This window comes from Styela clava, chromosome 14 (genome assembly GCF_964204865.1).
Source record: "Styela clava chromosome 14, kaStyClav1.hap1.2, whole genome shotgun sequence".
NCBI classification, from domain to species: Eukaryota; Metazoa; Chordata; class Ascidiacea; order Stolidobranchia; family Styelidae; genus Styela; species Styela clava.
The window spans coordinates 15875885-15887698 of record NC_135263.1 but is presented as its reverse complement, the minus strand read 5'-3'; the positions used below and the strand labels follow the sequence as shown (position 1 = coordinate 15887698).

General features: G+C 35.5%; 1 protein-coding gene and 1 long non-coding RNA gene across 2 annotated transcripts; one reads left to right on the top strand and one right to left on the bottom strand.

The window, feature by feature from the left end:
- Window positions 1-13: 13 nt before the first annotated feature.
- Window positions 14-2048, bottom strand: LOC120340499 (uncharacterized). The gene is made up of 3 exons (XR_013480273.1): window positions 1892-2048; window positions 975-1088; window positions 14-479 (listed from the first exon to the last, which is right to left on the bottom strand). It is a non-coding gene; the product is annotated as an uncharacterized LOC120340499 (long non-coding RNA).
- A 5669-nt stretch (window positions 2049-7717) lies between these two features.
- On the top strand, window positions 7718-9872 carry LOC144432169 (uncharacterized). Its single transcript, XM_078120314.1, has 4 exons — window positions 7718-8044; window positions 8353-8442; window positions 8638-8864; window positions 9414-9872. The coding sequence occupies exons 1-4, from the start codon at window positions 7765-7767 to the stop codon at window positions 9600-9602; spliced, it is 786 nt and encodes a 261-aa protein (XP_077976440.1). The 5' UTR covers window positions 7718-7764; the 3' UTR covers window positions 9603-9872.
- Window positions 9873-11814: the final 1942 nt, after the last annotated feature.

Below are 11814 nucleotides of genomic sequence, written 5' to 3'. Positions count from 1 at the left end.
TTCTGAAAAGTAGACAATAAATTCTTCTGAATCAATGAATGTATAGTAGAATATCAGTATAACATTGAGTGAACACATGCAAATTAGGCATATTTCAAACGAATACCCGTTTTCCGTTTTAGAAGGTTAATTCTGGAGTGAGTATAAGGACGGATTCTCATATCTTCGTTGCTGTTATTTTATTAAATAAAATTATAAAGAATTGTCTTTCAAGTGTAGAGAAACTCCATTCTCTCAATATTTTCACCAATGCAATTATGCGGCCCGATTTTCACACAGGATACATATCTTCTGATACATTTTCCAATTCAGATATCATTGAATTGAGTATAGACACACCCGCAGCGTTTTCTTGTATACTGGATTCTGCTATCAAATTTAACTCTTCACCTTATGTTCCGTCATAAGAAAAATTGACTAAAAATAACCACGAATCCCAGATTCAAAAGTATGACGAGAACAATCAAAAATGATCGATTCTGAAATAGAAAATGGACAAAATAATATTAATATCGATTTTCGAATAATGGAATATCGTTTTAGTAAAAAGTTCATTCTAGTGACACATAGGCTCGGCAGCTGTCACGTGGGGAATAATCATATGCGAGGGGATCGCTGTTTCACGAAACCGATGGTAGGGTTAGGGCTTCCTCAACTACCAAGTCCATACATCTGAAACAAAGAGCTGGTTAACATTACCCATATTCGACATGGACTAGTAACCGGACAAGAGGCCGTGGTTTGCCAGATGATTAAGTCGTCTTATAAGTTTTTCTGTCCACCGCGATAAATATGATTCGTATTCTCTATCAGTGACAGCGTTCCTCAATATGCCACTCGTTAGAGGATAAAGTATACCACTTTAAATTAATTATGTAACGTTGCATGATCGTCCAGATATCCATGGGAAAATTTACATGGTTTACGACCTTTGACACAGCTAATCGAACTTCAATATACGTAGAGAAACTCACTGAATCATTTTCCTTGATTGCAGCTGAAATTCGTAGCTGATTCTGTCGAAATTTACTAGGAAGAGGAGAGTAGTTCCTACTGAGATCTTTTCCTGAAATGTGTTCGTTTTCATCCTGTTTATTGTTAAAAAAAATATTAAAATATATTTAGAAAACGAATTAAATGTTTGTTACCTCGCGTAGATCCACTGGAACATAAATCACCGCAATAAATTCATATTGTTTTAGTAGCTCTTGACGTTCAAGTGGTCGCCATAACTGCGATCGCAGATGCGAGTCGTTGCTCTAGTTGTAATCCCAACATGGTGGTACACTAGACACGAAACACATTATATAAACTTGTTTCAGATGTATGGACTTGGTAGTTGAGAGAGGCCTAACCCACCAGCGATTTTGTGATCCAGCGATCCACTCGCATATGATCATTCCTCACGGGCCAGCTGCCGAGCCTATGTGTCACTGGTCGCTGGAAAGTACTTCTTTCTAAAACGATATTCCATTATTCCAAAATCGATATTAATAATATTATTCATTTTCTATTTCAGAATCGATCATTTTTGATTGTTCTCGTCATTCCAGATTAATTAATCTAATAGCTCGTTTCGCGGGTACATCATTCAAAACGTCAGACACTTCTCCGCGGGCCGCTCAATTTTTCTTTGCTGGCCGCATTTGGCCCTCGGTCCGCAGTTTGCCAACCCCTGCTCTACTCAGTAAGAAGTAGATTATTTTTGCTTGTCACCCCGCACTAATTAATTTTAATATGATGGAAACGCTCGCCACCTCGCCGCATGTTACGCAACGCAGGAACTGCGTGTTCGAATTGCACGATTTATATTATTTGCATTAGACACGATTGCTTTATTTGGTTTGTCGCGGTGTCATTCATCACAAGGGTTCTTGTCCACTATAATTACCTGAAATAAGCAACTGATAGGCTATATCATTTCAGCATTCTTAACAACATATTCTAACAGCATTTCTAACAAAATATCGGCTATGTCGATAGTACAGTCCACAATCAAGCGAGTCTCTACCCAGTAGCATTTACCGTCGAACTTTATCTCACACGCCCCTGAATAATATTGGGAAATGCATGTGTTAATTAACTGTTAAGTTGAATTATATACTCTCGGCGAGATAAAAGAGGGCATGAACTTATGTGAAAAAATTTACTACCAAGATTATTCAGAAGACGAATTTTCGATTGGAAGTTTTTTTACGAGGTCTACATGGACGCAGCTCTGTACTGTTTTAAAGATTTCTGTTGCATTTTTCTGCATACCTTCTCTGCTTTCTAGAATCTTTATTCGTACCTCCAATTTCTCAATCACCAAGGTGAGGGCGTTGTTGTTCGCAGTTGATTGACTGATAACTGAAAAGGGTGTAATTATTTTCACTTGTCCCATGTGTCCCTAATTCGCAAAATGGCAAAAATACGGGTTCCTAACGGCGATAAAGAATTAGCAAGATTGCAAACATACCCATCAAAATTAAATATAATTAGACAGTTTATCTCATGTGTTTATGTTCGCATATTACATCTGTTTTTTTTTAGAGTAGCAATGTATTTAAAAGTAGCCACGGCGAGTTACGGTAGACACAATTAAGTTAATTACCACGGATTGACAATTATACGCCACAGAAGAGTCTCACTGAAAAAGTCGTTTTTTTAACGAGCGAACAGTCACGGCGACTGTTTTATGAGGGAAACGAAATATATATAGACAAAATATCTGGTGAATGAAATGTATGTAAACGGGATTCATGTGGACAAAATATTCGGCGAATAAGATACATGTGAACAAAACTCATGGACAAAATGTATGAAGAGAAAACACTTCGCGAATGAGCTGTTGTTTCATCAGGGAAACGAGATATATATGAACAAAAATGTATGGTTAATCAGATGTATGATAAACGACATTCATGTGGGTAAAATATCAGGCGAATGAGATATATGTGGACAAAACCCCTTGGCGAAATGTATGGAGAGAAAACATTCTGCGAATGAGCTGTTGTTTCATCAGGGAAACGAGATTTATACGGACAAAATATCTGGCGAATGAGATATAGGTGGACAAAACCCCTGAATGTATGAAAACAAAACATTTCATGAATGAGCTGTTGGTGGACAAAACATCTGAGTATGTATGATAAATGGGATACATGTGGACAAAATACCGATTGTACATGTGGACAAAACATTTGATGAATAAGATGTAGGTGTAAAAGTCATGTGATTCCAAACCTTATCCGTTAAACTTCTCCCTTATCAAATCTTTCAACCTTTTTATTCTTCCCCCACTATGCACAAAAACAAAAACTGTATTAATTTATTCTTTAGATCTTTGTCTATTGCCCTAGTTGAAAAACCGATTTTGTACAGTTCCAGTATTTTCTAATTGTATGTGTGCATTGTATTATGGTAGGCAGAGCGAACTTTGGGAAACCAGTAATGCTACAGCAAATACAAAGCCGATTCCTCCTCAAAAGGACAAAGTTACTCGCCAGGAATGAATTTTTTTCTAGTTTGGAAAACGTGCCCCCAATGAATGAGATATTTGTAGACAAATTACGTAATAATTAATACTATCTTTACCTATAGTATATGCTCAATCAGTCAATGCTCAATTGAAGCAATTCGTTCATTTTTGTTAGAAAGACGCATTCGTAAAGCAGACTAATTCCATCAAAGACATGACTTTATGTTTTTTGCAGTAAATGCTCCAAAAATATATGATCACAATGATTTAAGAAATTGTGATTGTAGTATTTTTTCAATCGGGCTAATATCATTAAGTACGAATGACTTGAAGATGAAAAAAATAAGGGAACTAAACATAGAAATAAAAAGAAATTGGTATAAAATAGTAAAAGCAATTGATGCTTGCAATAAAATAACAAACATATTGGCAGAAAAAAATATAAGGTATTGCAGTTACATATAAAATCGGAGAGAAAAATGCAATAGAATGATAAAAATATCATAAAATAATATGGTAGTATTCATGTTAGATGGGACAATATTTTATTGGTTCGATAGATAATGTCAACATCTGTTCGGGGCATTAATAACTTTTACATATCATATTAGTCTACAAGCTACCTGAACTATTCTCTTATTGCTCTAAATTAAAGAAAAAAATGACGAAATCGAAAAAAACATGATAAATATTCAGCGAATAACTAGGTTGCAAAGCAATTTAAGTAGTTAAAATCAAGGGTGTGCAACCTTTAATACAGGAGGACCAGATAAAGATAACTGAGTCAAACTGCAGGTCGCACTTTCATTCAACATAGGCTTTCTGGTAATAGCAAGCCCAAAAGTTTTGGTTATCGATGACATGGGTCACAAATTATGACTTGGTTTATCGGTGCCGGAATAAAGCCGGGTACCAACATAGATGCAGCCAAAATTTTCGGTGAAATTAAAACAGACCACCCAAAGTGCAATTCACGACGACGTGAGGCGTTTAATAAACTGAAAAGAATGCGTCGTTCACAGCGAAATTCCACAGTTACGTGTAGCCCGTCTCTTATGTGCCGGGCGGTTTAGGGTGAATATTTTGCAAGTCCTATTTCAAATATCGATCCTTAATCCGTAGTCAGCAGTACCCGCATTCGAAAATAGAACATTAGAAATCGTGTAAAATAATTTTGAGAGAAGTGTAACTCGCGGATGTCAGTAGCGCCAAAATCGTTTATAAGTACAAAAACACGCTCGCATGTAACGCCGATCAAACGCATTAAATGTGAAACTATTACTTGGATTTTAATGTTAAACAAGTTGACTTTTAATTGCCATTCAATGATAATTAACATGCGTCGTGATTAGTGGTGGGCAAATAGTTTTTTTAGTCGAATTATTCGAATATTTTCAACGAACACAACACCAAATATTGAGTATTGTCATTTCAAACAACCGTGTTTGGAATGTCGGCCGCCGAAACGATCGCCGTGACAATTTTATTTTTCGGAATTTACTTGAAGACTGGAAACTTCGCAACAATGCAGCGATTTTTATTTCCTAATTTTGTCATAATCCATGACCGCAGTGAATATTTTTGTCACCGCGATCCTTTCGGCGGCTTGACTTCCCAATTGATGATGATAAACTATATTAAAGTCCTTTTTATTCACTAGTAAATATTAATTCTCGTGCAACGGCGGATATCGCAGTTTGGTTTTTATTTTTTGGGCAGAAATTTGATTTCACATCGGCGACGATGTCAAAGACAACTATTAGGGAGTGCATTCACAACACAAATTAATTTTATGCTGCTTTTAATCTTTTTTGTAGGATTTGTATCACAGTTTGTTAATTATGGTCCCAGTTTTAAGCGAACAGTATTACTGACCCCGGAATGCGATATTTGTGAATGTGATAGGTGACTTTTTTATGCTTTTAATTTTATATCGTGTCCGTGTTACTTTCGTATTCAGTATTAATAATTAAAAACTCCGCAAATTGGTAATCTCTCCAACACTCAGTGTTGAAAATTCACGTAACTCAGCTTTGGAATAAAACACTGATTCTAAATACTTGAATAAATCGGCAATAATGGCATTTATACGTGGTCAAAATAATATTTTCCCCGTCCCCAATATGTCGGAACATTTTCATAGAATACAAAATATACCAGTCGTACCTATCTGGTTCGACAATTCTAAATTTATAAAAACGGTGTTGGCTTTATTCAAAATTAGAAAATGAAAAATATGATAAAACTTACCCGTGAGTGGTGCACGTGGGACAAGTGGGACACGACATTTTGGGGACACCCCTCGGTATACCGCGAAAAACTTGTTCTAATTAAAATCTTCACTCAGTCTGCTGTGTGCTGCTATGCTGTTACGTTACCCGTGGTTACTTCACCGGTACTGGCCGGTGCCCGGAGTCTCTTTTTTTTGTAACAAATTTGTTTGTCTGGACATTAATCTTTTTAAATATATATATAATTTGACTTCTTTCTTTTCAACCTGTATCAAAGTTAGACTTTTATCACGGGTGTCGCTGTCCGAGGTTCGCATCAAGTGTATTTTCATTTTAGTGAATTGCCTCCTAGGCATATTGGACTGCAATATTTGACCGTAGATTTGATATTTTCAATTTGGACAAGACGTGCACATCGAGTGCAATATACATGTAAAGACTGTTCTATGTCAATATGTCTTCACTCTAAATGAAAAATTGTGATTATTATGTTCAAAATGCATGGGTTTTGTTATGACAAATTTGAAAAGTGTGTGGAGGTGTGCCATGTCTGGTCATCGAAGCTTTGCTAACACTCATAGCAATAGCTAAGTAGCTTAGATGTTCATCGTTGTTCGGTATTTTGTATATATAGATTTTTGAGTTGTCTCTTTTTGCCCAAGTTTACAGTTTGGTATTATAATGTCACAGACAAAAAATGTTGGCTTAACTGAAGCAAAAGTTATGAGACCTCTCCAGGAAACCAGAGGTTCATTTTGATCATTTTACGTGTTAATCAATTAACCGAACAAACACACAAATACATCATAACTTCTATATCGCTGAACGATGACGTTGTTCAATCCTGAATTGCTTTGAAATATGTTTTCAAATCCGCACAATATAACGAAGTAATCACATTTTGTCAACTAGGTGTTGTTTGTGTTCCAAGAATTAATACCAATACGATGTTGTTCGAATTAAAAATCTCCAAACGCTGCATTTCCTCGGCGTCAATTACTCTCATTGTATCACCTATAGATTGAAAGCATTAAAGAAACAAACGCATGACTGCCGACACGGAGGAAAATCTGCTGAACTTCTGAAACCATTATTTGAAACTGCATTTTGTAACGTAATTGAGGTTGCAAAAATTTTCGCGTTTTTCATTCGTTATAGGCAATGAGAAGGTGCATCACGAAATTGTTTTAGTCAATTTCGAAACTTTACTTTTAAAGTTGAGTTAAATTGTGTAATTGCGAATAATGAACAACTGTGATTGCTCATAGAATAATATTACCACTATACTGTACTCAATATGCTGTTTTTTCAACGTCGGGCACTACTAGTTTAGGATATAAATAATCAAAGTGCAAATGTTCATAAGTTCAGATGTCCGTGGGTGCAAATGTCTATGGGTGCAAATGTTTATGGGTGCAATCTGTATGTAGGTGCAATTGTTCATGGGTTCAAATGTCCGTGGGTGCAAGAGTATGCAGGTGCAATTGCCCTGAGTGCAAATGTACGTGGGTTCAAAGATAATGGAACCGCAATTAAAATATCGTTTAAACTGGTTTGGGATATGATTAATCAAAGTTTTATAAATACGCACGTGAGTGAAATGTAAAAACTCCTAATGCAAAAGCTTTGGACCAAGCGTTGTTTTTTAGAACCCGATGCTGACTGGAACTGATAAAAGAGTTCTTTGGGATGTCGTCGGAATTATATGAGTTATTTTTTTCGCACCGAAAAAGGATGGGATTGTATGTATTGAACAGTTTCAAATAAAGAGAATAAATCATCTAACTTTCCGCTATATATATTAAATAAAATGTCGCCGAATAGTCAAATTTTCTCTATATATATATTGTCATATATATATATACCACTGAGCACATTGCTGAAAATTTTAAATTAAAAAAAAACAGAAAAAATTTTATATATTGGGTATTCATGCTGAGTTCAGTTTTGTGTTTCTGAAAAAGCTGATTTCAACTACAGCAATATTGGATAAAACTTTATTTTATTATTTTTTTAAAATAGTTTCATATGCATAAGCCTATTGAAAATAGAATCATTAGATAAATCTGCATCATGTTAACGATAAAAACGCTGGGTCTGCTTTTACTTGTTAGCTGGTCAAATGCATTTGATGATACTCCAGCTTGTACGCAAATTGAAAATTTATTTCAAACACTCTGTGCCCGAGACGGGACACATAAATCAATCAGAATCGAAACATCTCAAGGATCTCCTGGGAAGAGAGGACCAGTTGGAGAAAAGGGGGAAATAGGCCGACCGGGACCCGTCGGGCCTCCAGCTATTGTGGATTATGAACGCATCGAAACTGAAATAGAAGAGAAGGTTACGCCAGGTAAGATAATTTTTCAGCTGGCGGTACAATTGAAAACATTAAAAATCATGAAAGACGCTGTCCTTATTCCTATGGTCGAATATGAAAAGGCTCGACTCTTCTTCGAAAATCCTTTTTGCTTAACTTGTTAATATTTTCAAAACTGAACTCATAATAAAGCCGTTTGATTTTTGACATTAAACACATCTGCAACAGATCCACTTTATAAAATAATTTAGCACAATTATATATACGTGGAGCAATTTTAATTTTCTTTATTGTAAGCTGTTGACTTCATCTTGTTCAAAAATACATACACCCTTTTGCAGTTATCAGTCAATCAGCTGCAAACAACAACGCCCTTACTTTGGTGATTGAGAAATTGGAGGAACGAATAAAGATTTTAGAAAGCAAAGTGGGTATGCAAAAAAATACAACAGCAATCTTTAAAACCGTATAGAGCTGCGTTCATGTAGACTCCGGTCAAAAAAAGTCTAATCGAAAATTCATCGTTTAAATAATCTTGATAGTAAACATCTTGGTAGTAAACAAACTTTCATGTAAGCTCATGCCCGCTTTTACCATAAAATTATGTATATTTCTAAATTATTTAGGGGCGTGTGAGATAAAGTTCGACGGTAAATGCTACTGGGTAGAGAGTCTTGATCATGGTGTGACAGGCTATGACAGATGGGAAGCCACATGTGCAGAACGGAATGGCTCACCAGCGAATATTTATTCGGAAAAACATTACAATGTCATCATGCGATACCTTCGAGCGAAAATATTTGCAAAGAGTAATGGGATTTACCTATGGGTGGGAATGCGAACAAACCCAGCTGTAAATATATTTATATATATTTTTTTTCAATTTGAATAGTAAAATATGTTCCAACAAAGTCCGCATTTGTAGCAAATTTTAACGTTTCTTGATAATCTTTACCTGACGATCGTTTGTAATTTCCCAAAGGCTTTGTGATTAAAGACTGTTGTTTTCGCTAGAAGCCTATTACTTGTATTTATTCCAAAATTTTCTATGAATCCCATGAGATCTAATATTTTATTCAACATTTCGCTATCCCATTTTTTTCCTTCACGAGAACGCAATTTTCATGTAGACAAGTTACTAAGATGCGGCAAACTACTTCGTTTTATACTTCGTGTTGATATATATTTGAAATCTTCCACTTGTTGTTTTCATTAGAGATATGTTAAACGAGCGTTTGGAGAATACTAATTTTCTAATCTGTGATCATATTGTAAGAACGTCCAGGATGCCACACGTATACTGAAGCAAAATATTTTGTATTTTCCCTCGTCGCTAATTCTATGTTATGAAACGAAAATAGGCTTGACTTTGTTGCAGGAAACAGTGTTCTTTTCTTTACAGACTGGAATCGTGACACTTTCCGATGGAAGTCGAGCTCCATTTATGAAATGGTATCCTGGATATCCCGCTAAAGATCTTGCTTATACGCACATGACAATTGTTCAAAGAGTTCCATCAAGTTCTGCCAACATTGGTATTCACAACTGTCCACCAACTTCCAGCAGAGAGGGCGTATTATGTGAATTATAGAGCTATAATAATGATTTGGATAATTTTCTTGACATGGACTACTTTGTATTTTTATCTAATTCACGAGGCATTTTTCTTCAAGGCTTTTTTTGAAATGTCATATAAAATATATCCAAATGTATAAAGGTAACAAATCTATCATTAACGGTGTAGAAAAACAGCACACAGCAAATAATTCAGTTTCGCACATAACGCGAGTTTTAAAACTTATTGTTTGTCCCGTTTTCCCTTATCCCCGTGTCTTATTACAATTTTCTTTCGAAAAATAACACTAGGGCTTATTGGGTGTGTCTTTTATTTTCATATATATATCAAAAACAAAGTTACACAGTAGAGAATGATGAGATTTTCAAATATACAAAATTGGTAATCCGATAACCATTTACTCATAAATAACCTAACATTTTCCTCTTCCACGCGTTTCAGATTATTCATTTAAAACGTGTTGGAGAGATTTCTTGCTATCGACTACGTAAAAAAAAAAAATTCGCGCTATCAACTAGGTCTCATTTTAAGGCGAGGTCCCCACATCACCCCAAAGACTATACGTTGAATCAGTACTCGTTTTACTGTACTGTCACTGACTTGACTGTATAATTGACCAGATTTATGCTGGCTTATACTGCTTTGACTTCTGTTTCATGGGGGTAAGCGATGAAATGAAATATAATATATAATATTCTATATATAAGTAAACTTAACACTTCTCTAAAATTTCATATTGTTTCAGAATTTCGCAGGTTTTTTTCATTCATATTTTAACAGTACACTCCGAACAAGGTTCTAACCCAGTAGACAATAAATTCTTCTGAATCAATGAATGTATAGTAGAATATCTGTATAACATTGAGTGAACACATGCAAATTAGGCATATTTCAAACGAATACCCGTTTTCCGTTTTAGAAAGTTAATTCTGGAGTAAGTATATGAACGGATTTTCATATCTTCGTTGCTGTTGTTTTATTAAATAAATTATAAAGAATTGTCTTTCAAGTGTGGAGAAACTCCATTCTCTCAATATTTTCACCAATGCAATTATGCGGCCCGATTTTCACACAGGATACATGTCTTCTGATACATTTTCTGATTCAGATATCATTGAATCGAGTATACCCACGCAGCGTTCCTCGTATACTGAATTCTGCTTTCAAATTTGACTCTTCATCTTATGTTCCGTCATAACAAAAATTGACTAAAAATAGCCGCGAATCCCAGATTTAAAAATATGACGAGAACAATCAAAAATGATCGATTCTGAAATAGAAAATGAATAATATTATTAATATCGATTTTTGAATAATGGAAAACCTATGCGAGGGGATCGCTGGTTCACGAAACCGATGGTAGGGTTAGGGCTTCCTCAACTACAAAGTCCATACATCTGAAACAAATAGCTGGTTAACATTACCGGTACCCGGCATGGACTAGTAACCGGACAAGAGGCCGTGGTTTGCCAAATGATTAAGTCGTCTTATAAGTTTTTCTCTCCACCGCGATAAATATGATTCGTATCCTCTATCAGTGACAGCGTTCCTCAATTTTCAATATGCCACTCGTTAGAGCAGGGGTCTCCAACTCAAAACATGTCGCGGGCCACTTTTTGAAAATTATTGACTACGCCGGCCGTAAACCAATAAATTAGGTACAGAAATGGGTATCTGAATGTATCGTGTTGAATTTACACTTGAATCTTACGGCAAACGAGACATGAAACATATATATATATATTCATTCACTTGTGCTGGTTATTTGGTCTCGATGTTTGGCCTTATTTTGCGTTGGTTTGCTAGTCTCAAGAAAACATACAAATGCTCGTTCATTAGTCGTGTGCGGAGGGCTGACTTGCTAACTTTCATAGTCTAAAAAAACTGCTCGCAAATATAAGAACTGCCAAAAATCGCAGGTATGCAAAGTGAATGTGCAATTAGCTTTGCAAACCTTTCTTCGAGCACAATGGACTGACCGAAACTCTTTTATTTTGTCACAATGAACATGCGAAATGAAATTATGGCATTCAAAATTGCAATATAACACTATAATAAAACATGAACGTGGACAACAAGGGGGGAATTTTGCTTCACTTTTTATAGTTTGTCGGACCGGACTCTTGATGATAAATGATACGATAAAACCTACTAAAAGTTGACATCGTACTAATTTAGTTTTTTGTGGAAAAATCCCAACCATGACGCGGGTCGCAAAAAATTGGAT